General features: G+C 44.6%; 1 protein-coding gene across 1 annotated transcript; it reads right to left on the bottom strand.

The window, feature by feature from the left end:
- Nucleotides 1–282: 282 nt before the first annotated feature.
- LOC114805746 (vomeronasal type-1 receptor 100-like) lies at nt 283–1,945 on the bottom strand. Its single transcript, XM_029047678.1, has 2 exons — nt 1,164–1,945; nt 283–316 (listed from the first exon to the last, which is right to left on the bottom strand). The coding sequence occupies exons 1-2, from the start codon at nt 1,943–1,945 to the stop codon at nt 283–285; spliced, it is 816 nt and encodes a 271-aa protein (XP_028903511.1).
- Between the last annotated feature and the right edge of the window lie 19,149 nt (nt 1,946–21,094).

The raw sequence follows: 21,094 nt of genomic DNA, 5'->3' as shown, positions 1-21,094 counted from the left end.
ATGATGCCAGAATTGTGACTTCCTGGGACAGGGATGGTGTGGGTGTTATCAAGATAAATAAGGATTTTAGGTAGGAAGATGAGAAGTTCCCATTTGAGTTTGTGTGGTTGGTGGGACAGCCCTGTACTTATGTCACAGGGGCAGGAGGAAAATTAGGTTTGGAAATTCTGTGAGAGGTCAGGTTTGGAGAAATAGATTTGGGAGTCTTCCACATAAAGGTGTTAGTTAAAGCCATGTGAGCTGGGGAAATGGGAGACTGAGAAGGTGAAAATCTGATGGCTTTCATAGGTCCCACTTGAATTTAGTTGATACTGAACTGTGTAGACAGAAATAGATGCACAGAGGGCTAAAAAACAGTGGCGACAGAGAGATTTAGTAGTATTCTGGGAGATGCTAGAGTGAATGGAAGGACTGAATTCAGGAGAATCACTTTCTCAGTACTTCAATACATCTCCCTCAGTGAAATCCAGATCAGTCAGTCAATCATATTTATTGAATGCTTATTGTGTGCAGAACACTCTATTAAGCACTACAGAGAGTACAATACAACAATAAACAGACACATTCCCTGCCCACAGTGAGCTTACAGTCCCGAGGAGGAGAAAAACATTAATATAAATAAATTACAGATATGAACATAAGTGCTTTGGGATTGGAAGGGGGGATGAATAAAAGGAGGAAGTCAGGATGACACGAAGGGATTGGGACAAGAGGAAAGGAGGGCTTAGTCAGGGAAGGTCTCTTGGAAGAGATGTGCCTTCAATAAGGCTTTGAAGGTGGGGAGAGTAGCCTGTTGGATATGAGGAGGGAGAGTGTTCCAGGCCAGAGGCAGGATACAGGTGAGAGGTCGGTAGTGAGATAGATGAGAACGAGGTGCAGTGAGAAGGTTAACATTAGGGGAGCAAAGTGTGTGCACTGGGATGAGTAGAAGTGTAGTGAGGTGAGGTAGGAGGGGGCAAGGCAAGTGAGTGCTTTAAAGCCAATAGTGAGGAGTTTTTTGTTTGATGTGGAGATGGATGGACATCCAGGTCATCTTTGAGGGGTACCTGTGTCTTTCAGAGTCTTCCACATTCAGGCAGGAGCTTCACAAATGTTCCTGGTGTGAAGAAGAGGGTTTGCAGGGAGCATCAGAGTCTATGTGGACTTTTACCTGAAAAATTTACCTTAGGGACTTGATGATTCTTGTGTCACAGGTGAGCAGCACAAAAGGGCTGAGAGTGGCATAGCCATTGACCACAAATGTGTTAGCAATAGAAAGGGAGGCATCATTCTTCATGGTTGTCCCTAGAAACATGGAGAGGATGAAATCTCCAAAATAAAAGGATACAAAGCCGATAACCAGCAACGTGATAGTTTGGGTGGCTCGTCTCTCTGGGGAGTTCTCAGAGGAGAGGCGGAAGCTGTGGAGATGTTGGACTTGGCGGTGATGTTGGAGGAGCAGAAGGACCATGTGACCGCTGGAGCAGCTCATAAGCCCCATAGAAAGGACATCACAGAGAGTCATGAGGCTGAGAATCAGGCTCTGGAGGAAAGTGTTGATGGGCACAATCAAACAATTGGCATGAATGCTGGTGACATTGTGGGAAATGACTAATTGGAAGAGAAGGTTGGTGCTTATCAGCAGGTTGGGGATCCACAAGATGACTGACCCGGGGAAGATGAGCTGTGGGATGCTAACTTTGAGCTGGAATAGGTGGGAATTGCTGGGACTGATGGTGATGGCCTGAACCACGCTGAGCAAGCAGGTGGTGCAGATGGAGAGGCCACGGCTAACGCGAATCAGATAGGAGAGAATCGCACACCCAAAATCGCTGTGGATGAGCTGCAGCCCGAACATCTCAGCTGCTGTGATGATTCCCCCGGGGAGTAACATCATGATGTGGACCAGGGCCAGGTGGATGATGATCAGATCCGTGGGCTTTGCTTTGAGACCCAGGAGGAACATGGAAAAATAGACTTCATTCATTCATTCATTCATTCAATAGTATTTATTGAGCGCTTACTATGTGCAGAGCACTGAACTAAGCGCTTGGGATGAACAAGTCGGCAACAGATAGAGACAGTCCCTGCCGTTTGACGGGCTTACAGTCTAATCGGGGGAGACGGACAGACAAGAACAATGGCACTAAACAGCGTCAAGGGGAAGAACATCTCATAAAAACAATGGCGACTAAATAGAATCAAAGCGATGTACAATTCATTAACAAAATAAATAGGGTAACGAAAATATATACAGTTGAGCGGACGAGTACAGTGCTGTGGGGATGGGAAGGGAGAGGTGGAGGAGCAGAGGGAAAAGGGGAAAATGAGGCTTTAGCTGCGGAGAGGTAAAGGGGGGATGGCAGAGGGAGTAGAGGGGGAAGAGGAGCTCAGTCTGGGAACGCCTCTTGGAGGAGGTGATTTTTAAGTAAGGTTTTGAAGAGGGAAAGAGAATCAGTTTGGCGGAGGTGAGGAGGGAGGGCGTTCCAGGACCGCGGCAGGACGTGACCCAGGGGTCGACGGCGGGATAGGCGAGACCGAGGGACGGTGAGGAGGTGGGCGGCAGAGGAGCGGAGCGTGCGGGGTGGGCGGTAGAAAGAGAGAAGGGAGGAGAGGTAGGAAGGGGCAAGGTGATGGAGAGCCTTGAAGCCTAGAGTGAGGAGTTTTTGTTTGGAGCGGAGGTCGATAGGCAACCACTGGAGTTGTTTAAGGAGGGGAGTGACATGCCCAGATCGTTTCTGCAGGAAGATGAGCCGGGCAGCGGAGTGAAGAATAGACCGGAGCGGGGCGAGAGAGGGGGAAGGGAGGTCAGAGAGAAGGCTGACACAGTAGTCTAGCTGGGATATAACGAGAGCCCGTAATAGTAAGGTAGCCGTTTGGGTGGAGAGGAAAGGGTGGATCTTGGCGATATTGTAGAGGTGAAACCGGCAGGTCTCGGTAACGGATAGGATGCGTGGGGTGAACGAGAGGGACGAGTCAAGGATGACACCGAGATTGCGGGCCTGCGGGACGGGAAGGATGGTCGTGCCATCCACGGTGATAGAGAAGTCTGGGAGCGGACCGGGTTTGGGAGGGAAGATGAGGAGCTCAGTCTTGCTCATGTTGAGTTTTAGGTGGCGGGCCGACATCCAGGTGGAGACGTCCCGGAGGCAGGAGGAAATGCGAGCCTGAAGGGAGGGGGAGAGGACAGGGGCGGAGATGTAGATCTGCGTGTCATCTGCGTAGAGATGGTAATCAAAGCCGTGAGAGCGGATGAGTTCACCGAGGGAGTGAGTGTAAATGGAGAACAGAAGAGGGCCAAGAACTGACCCTTGAGGAACTCCAACAGTTAAAGGATGGGAGGGGGAGGAGGCTCCAGCGTAGGAGACCGAGAATGATCGGCCAGAGAGGTAAGAGGAGAACCAGGAGAGGACAGAGTCCGTGAAGCCAAGGTGAGATAAGGTATGGAGGAGGAGGGGACGGTCGACAGTGTCAAAGGCAGCACAGAGGTCAAGGAGGATCAGAATGGAGTAGGAGCCATTGGATTTGGCAAGAAGGAGGTCATGGGTGACCTTAGAGAGAGCAGTCTCGGTAGAGTGGAGGGGACGGAAGCCAGATTGGAGGGGGTCTAGGAGAGAATGGGAGTTAAGGAATTCTAGGCATCGATTGTAGACGACTCGTTCTAGGATTTTGGAAAGGAAGGGTAGTAGGGAGATAGGACGATAACTGGAGGGGGAGGTGGGGTCAAGAGCGGGTTTTTTTAGGATGGGGGAGACGTGGGCATGTTTGAAGGCAGAGGGGAAGGAGCCCTTGGAGATTGAGTGGTTAAAAATAGAAGTTAAGGAAGGGAGGAGGGCAGGGGCGATGGTTTTAAGAAGGTGAGAGGGAATGGGGTCCGAGGCGCAGGTGGAGGGGGTGGCACTTGCGAGGAGGGAGGAGATCTCCTCTGAGGATACTGCAGGGAAGGATGGGAAAGTAGGGGAGGGGGTTGGTGGGGGGAGGGGAGAGGCGGAGGGGTGACTTTGGGGAGCTCAGACCTGATCGTGTTGATTTTCGTGAGGAAATAGGTGGCCAGATCATTGGGGGTGAGAGATGGGGGAGGGGGAGGAACAGGGGGGCCTAAGGAGAGAGTTAAAGGTCCGGAACAATCGGCGGGGGTGACGGGCATGGGTGTCGATGAGGGAGGAGAAGAAGCTTTGCCTGGCGGAGGAGAGGGCAGAGTTAAGGCAGGAAAGGATCAATTTGAAGTGTGTGAGTTCGGCTTGGTGCTTGGACTTTCGCCAGCAGCGCTCAGCAGCTCGAGCATAGGAGCGTAGGAGGCGGACGGATGAGGTGATCCAGGGCTGTGGGTTAGTGGAGCGAGAGCGGCGGAGGGAAAGGGGGGCGAGAGCGTCGAGATGAGTAGAGAGGGTGGAGTTGAGAGCGGAGACCAGCTCGTCGAGAGTGGGAAGAGACGACAGAGCGGCAAGGTGAGGAGAGATGCTATTGGAAAGACGGATGGGATCGAGAGAGCGGAGGTCTCTGTGGGGCAGTAGCGAAGATTTGCAGGGGGAGGGAGTGTGAGAGATGAGGCAGGTGAGAAGGTTATGGTCAGAGAGAGACTGCGAAGAGGAGGGAGTTAGCCACAATGCCTAATCCAATCTGGGAGAGAAAACAGATGCTTTTGATTACATCAGTGCTCATCATTTCCAGGAACAGATTTCTGTAATGAGGCTGGAGGAAAGTCGATGGCACAGACACTATGAAAACAATTGGTTGTCAAACATCTGGATCCTGGAAAAAAAAGGCAAAGGATCTAAAATAAATAAAGATATCAATCAGTCAAGATGGTATTAAAATTTCTATGTACTGACCCCTCAGGGGTTGATGGGAGTGATTAAGGGCAGAACGTATTTGTCAGTCAATCAGTGGTAAATAAATTAATGGGATTTGTTGGATGCTTACTATATGCGCAATATTATATTAAGTGCTTGTGGGAGTACAATAGAGTAAGTAGACAGGATCCCTGCCCTCAAGAAACTTACAGTCTATTAAGGGAGACAAGTGTTAAAATGCATTACAGGTAAGGTAAGTAACAGAGTAGAAAGAGGTTTAAATGAGTGCTGTGGAATTAGAATGAGTACCCAAGTGCGTAGAAGGACAGAATGAAGAAGACAGGATGAAGGAGGAAAATTCAGAACGAAGAGGAGAAAGAATGAAGATGAAGAAGATAGAATGAAAGAGGAAGGAGAGAAGGATGAGGAGGAGGGGAAGAATAGTGGTATTTGTTAAACATTTATATTATGTGCCAAGCACTGTATTACGCACTGGGGTTTATACAAAACCATCAGGTCAAAAATAGTCCTTGTCCTATGTGGAGCTCATAATTTAGAGGGGAGAGAGAACAGGAATTTCATTATACTGATGAGTAAACTGAGGTACAGAGAAGTTACATGATTTGCCCAAGGTTGTGACACAGAAAGCAAATTTTGGAGCTAGGATTAGAACCCAAGTCCTCTTACTCCTTGGCCTGTTCTCTTCCCACTAGGTACAGAATAGAAGGAAAATGAAGTAGAGAGATGAGACACTAGTCAGAAAATGTTTCCTGGAAGACATATGATTTTAGTAGGGCTTTGAAGATGGGGAAGTGGTTGGTCTGTAGGATATAAAGCACGAAGGAGTTCCAGGCAGGAGCGAGGGCATTAGCAAGGGGTTGATGGTGCCCGGGATGAAAGTGAGACACATTAGGTAGCTTGTTGTTACAGAAGTGGCTTGTGTTGGGGGATCGGTAGAGGGAGAGAAATGAAGATTAGGTGTGGAAAGAAAGTTGATTGAGGGTTTTAAAACTGAAGGTGAGGGGTTTCTGCCTGATGTAGAAATGGATGAGCAACTACTGGAGGGTTCTGAGAAGTGTGCAGAGAGTAAATCTGTTAGAAAAATGATCCAGAAGACAAAGTATGAACTGTAGAGGAGAGAGATTGAAGCAGGGAGGTCAGCAAGGAGGTTGATGCAATGATCTAGATGGGATATGACAATTGTTTTGACCAGTACGACAGCATTCTCATTGGAGAGAAAAGGGGCAGACTGTGCTGGTGTCGTATGTTAGGGGGATAGAATAGATAGAACAGTCCCCGTGGAGTGGAAGGTGGGGTATAAAACAAAATTTAAGGTGTTGAGGTGGGAGATGAAGGTGAGTAAGTGGATTTAGTAGTTGTAAAAACCTGGTTCAAGGAGTTTGGACAAGAATGGTAGGAGGGAGATGTGATCATTTGGAGGCAGCAGAGGATTGAGGGAGGATTTTTTTCAAGCAGATGGGCAGGAACCATTGGAGAATGAGCTGCTGAAGACGGAGGTTGGGGAAGGAAGTAGGGGTGCAAGTGTTTTAAAAAGGAGTGAAGAGATGGATGCAGTCTAAGGGAATAGATTTTGAAAAGAGGTTGGAGATCTTTAGAGAGATGGTTGGGAAAGATGAGAGAGTGGATGAGTGTTTCTGAAGGGTGAGAATGGCCCAGAGAGATGAAGTGATTTGCCCAGGGTCACACAGCGGACGGGTGGCGGAGCTGGGATGAGAGCCTAGGTCCTTCTGAATCCCAGGCCTGTGCTCTATCCACTAGACCCCAGTGCTTCTGATTGTATTCCTCCTCAGTGGTATCTACTGAGCTCTTACTGTGTGCAGAGCACTGTGATAAGCACTTGGGAGAGTAAAACAGTGTAGGTAGATGTGAGCCCTGTCCTTGAGGATCTTACAGTCCAGTGGAGGAGACAAACAATGAAATACATTGAAGGCAAGGGAAGCAACCAAGTGTAAGGCGATATACATTACTGCTGTGGATTGGGGATGGGGATGGGCTGAGTGCTGCAGACAATAAGAATGATGGTATTTGTTAAGCGCTTACAATGTGCCAAGCACTGTTCCAAGGAGGCTACCTTGAGAGGGTAAGCTTTTTGTGAGCAGGGAACAGTGTCTACAATCTCCCAACCGCTTAGTACAGTGCTCGGCACACAGTGGGCACTGAATATATACTATTGAGTGATTGTTTCGGGGGTATGGACTTAAGCGCATAGGTAACGCAGGAAGGAGGGTGGATAGGGTGGAGGGAGGAGAGCTTATTCATGGAAGATTCCCTGGAGCCAATACGATTAGGGCTTTGAAGAGGAGGAAGGCGGTGATCTGTCAGATATGAAGGGGTAGGAGGGAGGACATGAGCAAAGAGTAGATGGTGAGAGATACAAGAATGAGGGACAGTGAGACAGTTGATAGAGAAGTAGTGTGGCTCAGTAGAAAGAGCCCGGGCTTATAAATCAAAGGTCACGGGTTCTAAAATTGGCTCCGCCATGTGTCAGCTGTGTGACTTTGGGCAAGTCACTTAACTTCTCGGTGCCTCAGTTACCTCAACTGTAAAATGGCGATTAAGACTGTGAGCCTCACTTGAGACAACCTGATTATCCTGTATCTACCCCAGTGCTTAGAAGAGTGCTCAGCACATAATAAGCGCATAACAAATACCAACATTATTATTATTATATTAGATGAGCTAAGAGTGTTTACACTTGAATGGGTTGGGCTTTTTTTTTCTTGGTATTGGTTAGCCTCCTATTATGTACCAGTCACTGTATTAAGCACTGGGGTAGATTCAATGCAGTCCATGTTCATTCATTCATTCATTCAATCGTATATACTGAGTGCTTACTGTGTGCAGAGGACTGTACTAAGTGCTTGGGAGGGTACAATATAGCAATAAACGGACACATTCCCTGCCCACAATGAGCTTACAGTCTAGAAGGGCTCAGCAGGCATGTATGCACCTTTTGGTGCCCTGTCCCATGTGGGGCTCACCATCTTAATCCCCATTTTGCAGATGAGAGAATTGAGGCACAGAGAAGTTAAATGACTTGCCCCAGATCACACAGCAGACAGGAGGCAGAGGCAGGATCAGAACCAGATCCTCCGACCACCAGGCCTGCTCTCTTTCCACTATGTCACTGCTTCATAAATAATAATAAATACAGAGGAGTGGATAGAGCATGGGCCTGGGAGTCAGAAGAACCGGGTTGAGTCCTGGCTCTGCCACTTGTCTGCTGTGTGACCTTGGACATGTCCCTTTAGTGCTCACCACCTCAGTTGCTTCATCTATGAGATGGAGATTAAGACGGTGAGTCCCACATGGGACAGAGCACCAACAGGTTTGGTGATTATGTCCATCCTGTTTGGCTTGTTTCTACCCCAGCGCTTGGCTGAGTGTCTGGCACATAGTAAGCACTTAAATATCATAAAAACAATAAATAAATGAATGCTGATCTTATGAATACACTGTTGTTTCTGTACTGTTCCTTAGATAATCACTTTCCTCCCTTTCCTCATTCATTTCTCTCTCCCTTCCCGCTGGCTGGGAACCTTACCTTTTCTCCCTATTTTTGTTGCCTTGCTGGATGCAACTCCTTCCAAATGTTGTAAGCTGAATTCCCCACACAGTTCATATCACATGCACCCTCTTTCCCTCACCAACCCTTGAGTTGCTGATGATATCACTGAGGAAGTAAGGGGAGGACTTTGGGACATTGCTCCAGGCCAGGGGAAACATCTGGAAGGAACAGGTATCAAAGATTTTGATTCTCAGCCCTTCTCTTCCTGACGCTCAATATGGTTCAGACATCAGGTGCCTTATCCATATGGGATGGCCTTGTGATGGGAGTCAGAAAGATCTGGGTTCTGATCCTGACTCTGCCACTTGTCTGCTTGGGCAGGTCACTTTGCTTCTCTGTGCTTCAATTACCTCAATGGTAAAATGGGGATTGGGACTGCGAGCACCATGTGGGACATGAACTATGTCCAACCTGATTGGCTTGTAGTACTTAGTACAGTTTATGGCACATAGTAAGCACTTAACAAGCACAGTTATTCATTAATTTATTAAGTAACAACACTGTGGGAAGGGGACATTTTCAGAACTGGCCCAAGGGCTGCTAGAATCAGCCGGGCCATTAGGGATAAAGATGCCAAGCCATTCAAAAGTTATATTAAATACAATCCGTTGGAATTATTGAGTGCTTACTGTGTGCAGAGCCCTGTCTTATGCGCTTGGGAGAGTACAATATGACAGAGTTGGTAGATATGTTCTCTGCCTACAACGAGCTTATTTGTTAAGCACTTACTATGTCCAGGCACTGTACTGAGTGCTGGGGTGCATGCAAGCAAATAGGGTTGGATGCAGTCCATGTCCCACATCGGGCTCAGGGTCTTAATCCCCATTTTGCAAATGGGGGAACTGAAGCACACAGAGAGAAGGTGACTTGCCCAAGGTCACAGAGCAGAGCTGGGAATAGAGCCCAGGTCCTTCTGACTTCCATCACAATGGCATATCCCTCACAGATAAGCCACCTGATGTCCAAGCACTAGTGGATAAAGTTCATATCCTCCGCCATCCCCCTCACACCCTCAATCATGTTGATTGATAAGTTTGGGAAGAGCGAGACTGGCCAAGATTGCCCACTCCAGGGGGGTTTTGGGAAGAGATTTTGAGTGTGGAAAAATCAGTTTTTGTCAAAAATATTCCGAGAACACCTACTTGTTGGTGCCAAGTGGATATTATTGGAGGTCTGTTTTTCACAGACACAATTAATTCCATCTCTAAGCCTTTCCAGGCATAACTGTCTGCCTGATGAGCAGGTTGCTTTTTAAGCTTTACTACCCACCTGCTTAGCTCTGCCCCTTCTCTGCTTCTCAGATATAATATGGCCCCCATCGATAATGTTGCCAATGGGAAATAAATAGGGTTAGCATAAGAACAAAAACTGCCATTACCAAGATAGAAAAATGGTCCATCTAGCCAAGGAATCTGGATTTCACAGTGGCAACAAGATTCTTGGAGAAACAGTGGAGAAGCAGCTGGTCCCAATGGAAAGAGCACGGGTTTAGGACTCAGAGGCCCTGGGTTCTCCTCTTGACTCTGCCACTCGTCTGCTAAGTAAACTTAGGCAAGTCACTTCACTTCTCTGAGCCTCAGTGACTTCACCTGTAAAATGGGGCTTCAATCCAGTCCCTCTTTCTAAAACTGTGAGCCCCATGTGGTAAAGGGACTGTGCTTGACCTGATTAACTTGCAATGCTTAGAACAGTGCTTAGCACAAATAGTAGGCTCTCGAATATTATAATTAATAGCCATCCTCCTTGACCTTATCTTAATGGTTTTGAATGTATCATCTAACACCCCACCTTCCCTTCTCTATAGCTACATTTCCCTTCATTAGTTCCAGAATGTATCGAAAATCCTCTTGAGCCCAAGGATATTTTAGTCTTCACCAACTTCCAGAGATCACTTGCTATTTACCCCCAAGTTGAAGAAATGTTTCCTTTTGTTTGTTTTGATCTTAAAGCTGTTTTATTAATCCCTTTATTATAAAGAATGCCTCCCTTCCAAGAAATAATACAGTGGAAACTGAAAGGTTCAACACATGGAAGATGTAAATTTTTCCCCAGAGGGAAAACAAAACAAAATAGCTTCTCCCCTAGTTTAAAATGAAGCAAAATAGACCTTCCTCCCATTCCTTATCTAAACTACTTTCTTTCCCCTACAGACTTCACAGTTGAAGAGCAAACCTAATTGTTTAGGGGTAAATACCATTCCATAAATTGGGAGGGAGCTTGGTCTAGTGAAAGGAAAATGGGTCTGGAAGTCAAAAAACCCGGCTTCCAATCTAGGCTCTGCTACTCGATTACCTTGGACAAATCATTTGGCCTCTCTGAACTCAGTTTCCTCATCTGTAAAATGGGGATAAAATACGAGCTCGCCCTCTTTCTCAGTAAGTAAACTGCTATGGGACGGGGACTATGTCCAATTTGATGTTCTTATATCTATGCCAGTGCTCCGTACAGTACTTGGTTCATTAGTAAGCATTCAATAATTGTTATCATTATTCAGTTTCCCCCATATGTATACCTCATCGGCAGTCAGATTCATAATTCCAAATGGATGCCAGTTACTTCTGTGAACTCAGTCACATGCTTACTTTATCTCAAAGAACGTTTCCATGAATATTTATGTCAGTAGCAATGATCTTCTGATGTTAGCCTATAAACATTCTCCAATCAACACAGTTTAACCACTGATGTTAAATTTCCCCTGCAGGTTATGTATATTCATGGCTTAGGCAGAGAGGGAATTGCCCTGAAATAGACTTTGATCTAAATTGATATGATGCAATTCTTCCTCAGCAGCACTTAATAATGATAATAATAATGATGATGATGATGATGATGATGATGGTGTTTGTTCAGCAATTACTATGTGCCAGGCACTATACTAAGAGCTGGGGTGGATACAAAGAAATCGGTTTGGATACAGTCCCTGTCCCACAAAGGGCTCACATTCTCAAACCACATTTTACAGATGAGGTCACTGAGGCCCAGAGAAGTGAAGCGACTTCCCCAAGGTCACAAAGCAGACAGGTGGAGGAGCTGGGATTAGAACTCATTACTTTCTGACTCCCAGGCCCATGCTTTATCCACTATGCCAGGCTACTTTTCACTTCCTAATGATTGGCAGGAAAATCAGAATCTAGCATTCATTACTATTATTAATAATAAACAACTCTGAGAAGCAGCGTGGCTCAGTGGAAAGAGCATGGGCTTTGGAGTCAGAGCTCATGAGTTCGAATCCCAGCTCTGCCACTTGTCGGCTGTGTGACTGTGGGCAAGTCACTTAACTTCTCTGTGCCTCAGTTCCCTCATCTGTAAAATGGGGATTAAGACTGTGAGCCCCACGTGGGACAACCTGATTCCCCTATGTCTACCCCAGCGCTTAGAACAGTGCTCCGCACATAGTAAGCGCTTAACAAATACCAACATTATTATTATTATTAACTCTGACTTGACTGATGGGGAAAAGGAAATCTAAACATTCCTCTGCCTTGGAATTCAAGAATAGTTACAGTCAGGAAAAAGGACTCCCAGAGATAATATTTCCTGAGGTCTCATCTATCCTGGGGAATGAATCCCACCAGCATGGCTTACAATATAACAATATAAGAGTTAACAGACTCTCTCTTTGATTATGAATAGACAATCATCTAGACTGCAAGCTCGTTGTGGGCACGGGATGTGTCTGTTATATTGTACAGTGCTCCGCACACAGTAAGCACTCAATAAATATGATTGACTGACAAATGGACAAGGAACGTATCACTTCTTTACTCTGTACTCTTCAAAGCTTTTAGTACAGTACACTCAGTAGGGCAGGAAATGTGTCTGATCATTCCTATATTCTACTCTCCAAAGCGTTCAGTACATTGCTCTGCACATGCTAAGCATTTAATAAATATGATGACTAAACATTCAATAAATGCTACTCTTATTTGTACTTGACTTAGAGATTTCAATAGCAACATTAGTGAACAATAGAATTTTAAACCCAATCAGGGAATAAACACCCTACTGAAATATTTGTTCTTAATCTAAACCCAGGAATTCCTAGCCACAATGATCTCCTTCCCTAAGCAGTTTCATTGTAGTCTTTTTTTATGGTATTTGCTAAGCACTTACTCTGAACCAGACGCCAAAGCTAATCATTTTGGATACAGTTCTATGTCCCACATAGGGCTCACTATCTTAATCCCCATTTTAGATGAGATAACTGAGACACAGAGAGGTCAAGCGACTTGTCCAAGGTCATACAACATGCACATGGTGGAGCTGGGATGAGAACCCAGGTCTTCTGATTTCCAGTCCTGTGCTCTTAACATTTCTCTGTGCCTTTTAATCAAATGATATTCACCTCATCCGCAGCCCCACAGACTCTGCGTACATATCCCTAATTTACGTTAATGACTGTCTCCCTTTTAGACTGTTATCTCTGTGTGGGCAGGAATCATGTCTACCAACTCTATTGTATTGCTCCCTTAATTCCCCTCTCCCAGCCCCATAATATTTATGTACATATCTGTAATTTATTTATTTATATTAATGTCTGTCTTCCCCTCTAGAATGTAAGCTTCTGGTGTGCAAGGAATGTGTTAGTTTACTATTCTATTGTACTCTCCCAAGCGCTTAGTACAGTGCTCCGCACTAAATGCTCAATAAATATGACTGAATGAATGAATGGCAACTGAGTGTGAGAGTATATTGAGTTCCGGTGTGGTCACACTTCTTATCCTCTAAGAAATCACACTAATTTGTGAATCAGGAAAGAAATCAATAAAATTTTAGAAACAGCTGAAATGCACACACAAGATTTGGATACTAACTCTGTTATATAGTACTCTCCCAAGCACTTAGTACAGTGCTCTGCACATAGTAAGTGTTCAATAAATACAAAAGATTAATTGAGAGATGGATTTATTTATTCAGAATTAAATCCAACTGCTAATTCGGTTGTTAAGTGGGTGAATATGATAAGACTTCCCTGGGGAATTGACAGTTGGGGGCATATTTTAAAGGAAAGAGAGGGACAAAGATTAGCAGACCAGTTTGGAAAAAGATATTCAGGAGGTGAATGTAGCATGTGGGATAGTCAGTGAGATTGGAGCAGATGATGTTTATTAGAACTGAAGCAGGTTGATATAAAGGGTGTTTACCCAAATGACTTTCATTCAAATTTAAGGGTGATGGGAGATTACAACTGGGAAAGGAATTATTAGAGGCAAATGTTTTTAAAAAAGATTACCTATCACCTAGGGGACCATTTCTCAGGCTAGAAAATATTAGAATTAATCAGGGCGAATATCTCTCCTGATTTTCTTCTTATTAGTAAGGAATAATTTGTAAAAGATCTAAAGGTAGATGGAAACCTTGGTGGGAGCAATCACTAGATGGACCATCTTGGATTGCTTAAAAATAGGAATAAGTAAATAAATATTTACAGGTAGTGGAAGCCAGAGCGAGAACATGAAAAATGTGGGAAATGGTACAAACAAATCACATGAGAAATAGTGTAAGTTAGTGGAAAGAGCACAGGACTGGAAGTCAGAAAACCTGATTTCTAATCCCAGCTCTTTCATTTACCTGCTAAGTGACTTAACTTTTCCCACAACATCGTTAAAATCCATCTATTCCTCTCCATCCAAATTGCTGCCACATTAATCCAGTCACTTCTAACCCCCCTTGACTATTGCATCAACCTCCTTGCTGGTTTCCCTATCTTCTATTTCTCCCCCAATCAATCCATACTTCACTCTGCTGCCTTAATCATTTTTTCTATACAACCATTCAATCCATGTTTCCACACTCCTCAAGAACCTCCAGTGGTTCCTCCTATCTCCCTTCTCCTTGAAACTTTATTCATCCTTGGCTTCACTGACACTGTCCGCTCCTGGTTCTCCTCTTCTCTCTTCGACAGCTCCTTTTTCAGGCTTCTCTTCTGCTTCCCACCCTCTGACAATGGGAATCCCTCAAGGCTCAGTTGGGCCCCCTTCTATTCTCCACCTCCACCCACTTCCTTGGAAAACTAATTTGCTCTTGTGACTTCAACTACCATCTCTATGTGGATGATTCCCAAATCTATAACTTTACCCCTGGCCTCTTTCCTCTCCAGTCTCACATTTCCTCCTGTCTTCAGGACATCTCTACCTGGAAGTTCTGCTGATACCTCACACTAAATGTGTCCCAAATAAAACTTCTTGTCTTCTCACCCAAACACTGTTACCCCCATCTTTCCTGTCACTGTAGACAAAACCATCACCCTCTCTATCTCACAAGCCCCTAACCTTGGTGCGGCCCTTGACTCATCTCTCTCATTCAACCCACATATTCAACCTGTCACCAAATCCTGTCAAATCCTTCACAATATCGCTAACATCTGCCCTTTCCTTTCCAGCCGAACTGCTACTATGCTGATCCAAGTAATTATTCTATCTCACTTTGAATACTGTGAGCCCCATGTAGGACTTGATTATCTTATATCTAGCCCCAGTGCTTTGGGCAGAGCTTGGTATATAGTAAGTGCTTAACAAATACCTGGAAAATACCTGTTCTTCTTCTAATTTATATTGTGAGCCCTACTGGGACTAGCACAGGGACTGTGTCTGACCTAACAAGCAGCGTGGCTCAGTGGAAAGAGCACGGGCTTGGGAGTCAGAGGTCATGGGTTCGAAACCCGACTTTGCCACTTGTCAGCTGTGTGACTGTGGGCAAGTCACTTAACTTCTCTGTGCCTCAGTTACCTCATCTGTAAAATGGGGATTAAGACTGTGAGCCTCACGTGGGACAACCTGATTACCCTGTATCTACCCTAGCACTTAGAACAGTGCTCTGCACATAGTAAGTGCTTAACAAATACCAACATTATTATTGAGAAGCAGCATGGCTCTGTGGAAAGAGAATAGGCTTGGGGGTCAGAGGTCATGGGTTCTAATCCTGCCTCTGTCACTTGTCAGCTGTGTGACTTTGGGCAAGTCACTTCACTTCTCTGGGCCTCAGTTACCTCATCTGTAAAATGGGGATGAAGACTGTGAGCCCCACGTGGGACAATCTGATTACCTTGTATCCCCCCAGTGCTTAGAACAGTGCTTGGCACATAGTCAGTGCTTAACAAATGTCATTGTTATCATTATTATTATTATTATTAATTAACCTATACCCAGCCCAGTGCTTAGAATAGTGTTTGACGCATAGTAAGCATTTAACAAATGCCATAAAATACCATAGTTATTATCATTATTATTATTATTACTACTAATAATAATTCTTTTTACTGCATTTGCCTCCTGTCTCTCCCCAGTCTAGTCTATTCTTCACTCAGCAGTTCAGATCATTTTTCTAAAAAAAAATTTAGTCTACAACTCTCCACTTCTCAAGAACCTCCAGTGGTTGCTCATCTACATCCACATAAAACAGAAACTCCTTACCATTGGCTCTAAAGCACTCAATAAGCTTGCCCCACCTAATTACCTGACCTATCTTCTAGTAGAGCCCAGCCCGCACATTTCGCTCTTCTGGTTCCAGCTTACTCACTGTGCCCTGATCGCATCTATGTCACTGTTGACCCCTTTCCCTGGTCCTCCTTCTGGTTCGGAATTCCCTCCCACTCCAGGTATACCAGACCACCACACTTCCCACCTTCAGAGTCTTATTAAGGTCATATTTCCTCCATGAGGCCTTCCCTCATTAAGCTTTCTTTTCTGTGGATCTCTCTCCCTTCTGTGCCATCTATGCATGGATCTGTGATCTTTGGGCATTCACTCCACCCTCAGCCTTACAGCACTTATATACATATATATCTATAAATTATAAACTATAAATTATTTATGTCTGTCTCCTCCTCTAAACTGAAAGTTTGGTGTGGGCAAGGAACCGTGTCTACCAACTCTCTTACATCGTACTCTTCCAAGCGCTTAGTTCAGTGTTTTGCATACAGTAAGCATTCAAAAAATACTGTTGATTGATTGATCCACTTCTTCATTGAACAGAATTCTCCTTTCAAATGGCTTTAAAGTAGTCAATCACCTTGCCCCCTCCTACCTCACTTCTTTTTTCCTACTACAACCCAGCCCACACATTTTGCTCTTCTAATGGAAGCTTACTCACTGTACCTCAGTCTTACCTCTAAAGCCAACAATTCCTGCAAGTGTCCTGCCTTTCACCTGGAACCCTCTCCCCTTTATATCTGACAGACAATCATTCTCCCCACCTTCAAAGCCTTATTATAAGCACATCTCCTCTAAGAGACCTTCCCTGACGAAACCCTCATTTGCTTTTCTCCCATTCCCTTCTGCATCACCCTTGTGCTTGGATTTGCATCCTTTATTCACCCCATTTTCAGTTCCACACTTAAGTCCATACCTATTTTCACTCCTATGAGTCCCATGTGGGACAAGGACTGTAACCAACCTAATTAACTGGTAACTACCTCAGGGCTTACGAGAGTGCTTGACACAGAGTAAGTGCTTAATAGAGGTAATAATAATAAGAAGAAGAATGCCTGCAATTAATTGATTTATATTACTGTCTGTCTCCCACCGTGGACTATAAATTCACTGTGGGTAGGGAACGTGTCCACCAACTCTGTTATATTGTACTCTTCAAGTACTTAGTACAGTGCTCTGCGCATAGAAATGATTGATTTATTCATTCATTCAAATGTATTTATTGAGCTCTTACTGTGTGCAGAGCTCTGTACTAAGCACTTGGAAAGTACAATTCAGCAACAAATAGAGGCAATCACTGCCCACAACGGGTGATTGATTCTCTCACCCTCAGTTTCCTCCTCTGTTAAATGCATACAAGATACCTGTTATCTCTTCCTCTTAGGCTGTGAGCCCAGGTAGGACAGAGATTCCAAATATCACAGTTAGTAACAGGATGAAATAACCAACAAATAATTGATTGTGCAAATAAATAATTTTTACATACACATATATATGAGTGCTGAGAATAGGACTAAAAAACAAACTTACCAGGATGGGTGGTGAACTGACATGACAGGGTTGTGAAGAATTAGTTGGGGAAGGCCTCCTGAAGGATGTGAGATTTTAATAAGGCTTTAAAAATGGGGAGAACCCCAGTATAGTGGATTAGGGGACAGTGAAGTTTCTGATTGAAGCTTGAGCTAGTAGTTGAAAGCGGGAGAGTCAAAAATAAAATTCAGATAAATTTGGCAACAGATGAAGAGTCAAAGGTGGGAATACTTGGTGAAGAGAGACAATTTCCACCTTCTAGAGACATCAGTGCATGGACAGAAAAAATACTGGCATCTATAGGGTCAATCAATCAATGATATTTGTTGAGCACTCACTATGTGGAGAACACTGTACTAAACATTTGGGAGAATAAAATGCAACAGAATAGGTAGACACAATCATTGTTCTTAAGGAGCTTAAGGTCTGGAGCAGATCTTAAAACAAGCTACAGATTGATGTGAAAATGAATACATTAAGCCTGAGGGTGGGGTGAATAACAAAGTGCTTGAGAAGCAGCATGGCTCAGTGGAAAGAGCACGGGCTTGGGAGTCAGAGGTCATGGGTTTGAATTCTGACTCTGCCACTTGTCAGCTGTTACTGTGGGCAAGTCACTTAACTTCTCGGTGCCTCAGTTACCTCATCTGTAAAATGGGGATTAAGACCATGAGCCTCACGTGGGACAACCTCATTACCCTGTATCTACCCCAGTGCTTAGAACAGTACTCTGCACATAGTATGCACTTAACAAATACCAACATTATTATTATTATTGTTATTATTATTAAGGGAACAGACAAAACTACCTAGATGGCAAAGACGGGATGGCAAATAGGGGAAGTGAGGGCTTAGTCAGAGAAAATGTCTTGAAGGAGCTATGATTTTAGAAGGGCTTTGAATATGGGGAGAGTGGTGGTCCATTGTACAAGAAGGAAGAGGGAATTTCAGGCCAGAAGGAGGGCAAGGAGTCAGTGGCCAAATAGAAATATCTCCAGTGGTTGCCAGCAACCTTCGTATCAAGCAAAAACTCTTCACTATTGGCTTCAAAGCTCTCCATCACCTTGCCCCTTCTTACCTCACTTACTTCTTACCCCTTCTTTCCTTCTACATCCAAGCCCGCACACTCTGGTCCTCTGGTACTAACCTTCTCACTGTGCCTCATTCTCACCTATCCCGCTGTTGACCCCAGGCCTGCAACTTACCTCTGGCCTGGAATGCCCGCCCTCCTCAAATCTGCCACTATCACTATCTGAACTATCACACTTCCCTGCTTCAAAGTCCTACTGAAAGCTCACCTCCTCCAGGAGGCCTTACCAGACTAAGCCCCCTTTTCCTGTGCTTCCCCTCCCCTGCCCCTCCCCCCAACTCATCCTTTTGCTCTACCCCCCTCCCCGCCCCAGAGCACTTGTGTATATATGTACATATTTATAATTATAATTCTATTCATTTTTATTAATAATGTGTATATAGTTATAATTCTATTTATTTATAATGATGCTACTGATATCTGTTTACTTATTTTGATGTCTGTCTCCCCCCTTCTAGATTGTGAGCCCATTCTGGGTAGGGGTTGTCTCTATTTGTTGCTGAATTGTACTTTCCAAGTGCTTACTACAGTGCTCTGCCCACAGTAAGTGCTCAATAAATACGAATGAATGAACAAATACATGAATGAATGAATAGATGAGATCGAGATATGAGAAGGAGGTTGGCATTAAAGGCGCAAAGTGTGAAGCCTAGGTTGTAGTAGGAAGTCAGGGAGGAAAAATAGTAGGGGGAGGGCTGATTGAGTACTTTAAAGCCAATGGTAAAGAGTTTCTGTTTGATGCGGAGGTGGACCAGCAACCACTGGAGGTTTTTGAGGAAAGGAGAGATGTGGACTGAGTGGTGATCAGGAAAGCGGAGTGAAATATGATCTGGAGAGGGGAGAGACAGGAAACAGGGATGTCAACAATAAGGCTGGTGCAGCAATCAAGGCAGAATATAAATGCTTGGACCAGCAGGGTAACATGCTAGATGGACAGAAAGGGCATTTCTGAAGGAAGAGCTGACAGGATTTAGTGACAGTGAATATATAGGTTGAATGAGAGAGATGAGTCGAGGATAATGCCAAGGTGTTAGAGTCGTGAATCAGGGAGGATAGTGGTATTTTCGACAGTGATGGGAAAGATATGGCAAAGACAAAGTTTGAATAGAAAGATGAGGAATTCTGTTTTGGACCTATTAGTTTTGAGGTTTAGTGGAATATCCAAGTAGAGATATACTGAAGGCAAGAAGAAATGAGAGACTTCAGCAAAGAATAGAGGTTGGGGCCGGAGAATTGGGAATCAATTGCTTAGAAATGGTAGTTGAAGCTGTGGGAGTAAATGAGTTCTCCAAGGAAGTGGGTATAGATGGAAAATAAAAGGGGACCAAGAACTGAACCTTGAGGGATTCCCACAGTTAGTAAATTTGAGGCGGATGACACTGGCAAACAACACTAAGAATGAGCAACCAGAGAGATAGGAGGAGAAACAGGAGAGGACAGTGATAGAGAAACCAAGTATAGACAGTATATCCAGGAAAATATGGCATTTGAAATTGTAGTGGGTGGTCATGGCAGTGTTACTGTTTGGGAAGAAAATCCAAATTTGATTTCCAGTGTTTAGAAATGTAACCAGTTGAACAGAAGTTAGGCAACAGAGGCAGGATGACAAAAGATGACATAGCTCAGATATGAGAGGCCTGCCAGTAGTCCATCTAAATTGTTTGACCTATTTTGAATTCAGTGGAGTGAATTCATGGATGGAGATAAAGTCATTTTCTGAGAGATGTAATTTTGACAGTATGAAGTTAAAACTGCAAAGGGCTTATCCTTCTCAAAGGTCACCAATGATACTCTTCTTGCCAAATCCCAAAGCCTCTACTCCAACCTAATCCTCCTCTACTTCTCAACTGCCTTCGGCACTGTCAACCACCCCTTTCTCCTGGAAACATTAGCCAACCTTGGCCTCACTGAAACTGTCCTCTCCTGGTTCTTCTCTTACCTCTCTGCTTTTTCATTTTCAGACTCCTTCGTGGGTTTCTCCTCTGCCTCCCAACCCATAATTGTGGGGGTCCCTCAGGGCTCAGTTCTTGGTCCTCATCTATTCTCCATCTACACCCATACCCCACAGCCTTGGACAACTCATTCTCCAAGGGCTTCAACTATCACTTCTGAATCGATGATACCAAAATCTACATCTCCAGTCCTGATCTCCAGTCTTCTCTGCAGTCTGCAGTCTTCTCTGTAGTCTCGCATTTCCTATTACTTTCAAGACATCTCTACATGGTTGTTCTCCTGTCATCTCAAGGTTAATAAATGAAAAACAGAATTCCTTCTCTTCCCCCCCGATCAAGCCCTGTCTTCCCCCTAACTTTCCCATCACTGTAGACAGCACCAACATCCTTCCTGTTTCAGGAGCCCAGAACCTTGGCACTATCCTTGACTCTTCTCTCTCATTCAATCCACATATTCAATCCATCACTAAATCCTTCTGGTCCCACCTTCACAACATTGCTAAGATCTGCCCTTTCCTCTCCTTCCAGACTCCTACTGTGTTAATACAGTCACTCATCTTATTCCACCTGGATTACTGCATCAACCTCCTTGTTGACCACCCAGCTTTCTGTCTCTCCCCACTCCAGGCCATACTTCACTCTGCTGCCTGGATCATTTTTCTTCAAAAACATTTAGGACATGTCTCCCCACTCCTCAAAAAAGTCTAGCGGTTGTCCATCCAGCTCCACATAAA

Source organism: Ornithorhynchus anatinus, chromosome 19 (assembly GCF_004115215.2).
Source record: "Ornithorhynchus anatinus isolate Pmale09 chromosome 19, mOrnAna1.pri.v4, whole genome shotgun sequence".
NCBI lineage: Eukaryota > Metazoa > Chordata > Mammalia > Monotremata > Ornithorhynchidae > Ornithorhynchus > Ornithorhynchus anatinus.
The sequence above is the reverse complement of the archived record's forward strand: the minus strand, read 5'-3'. Positions and strand labels throughout refer to the sequence as shown.

Coding starts and splice junctions, on each gene's coding strand:
- LOC114805746 (XM_029047678.1), bottom strand. CDS start 1,945: ATGTTCCTCCTGGGTCTCAAAGCAAAGCCCACGGATCTGATCATCATC. Junction 317..1,163: donor AGAATCATCAAGTCCCTAAG/GTAAATTTTTCA, acceptor CTGTCTACACAG/TTCAGTATCAACTAAATTCA.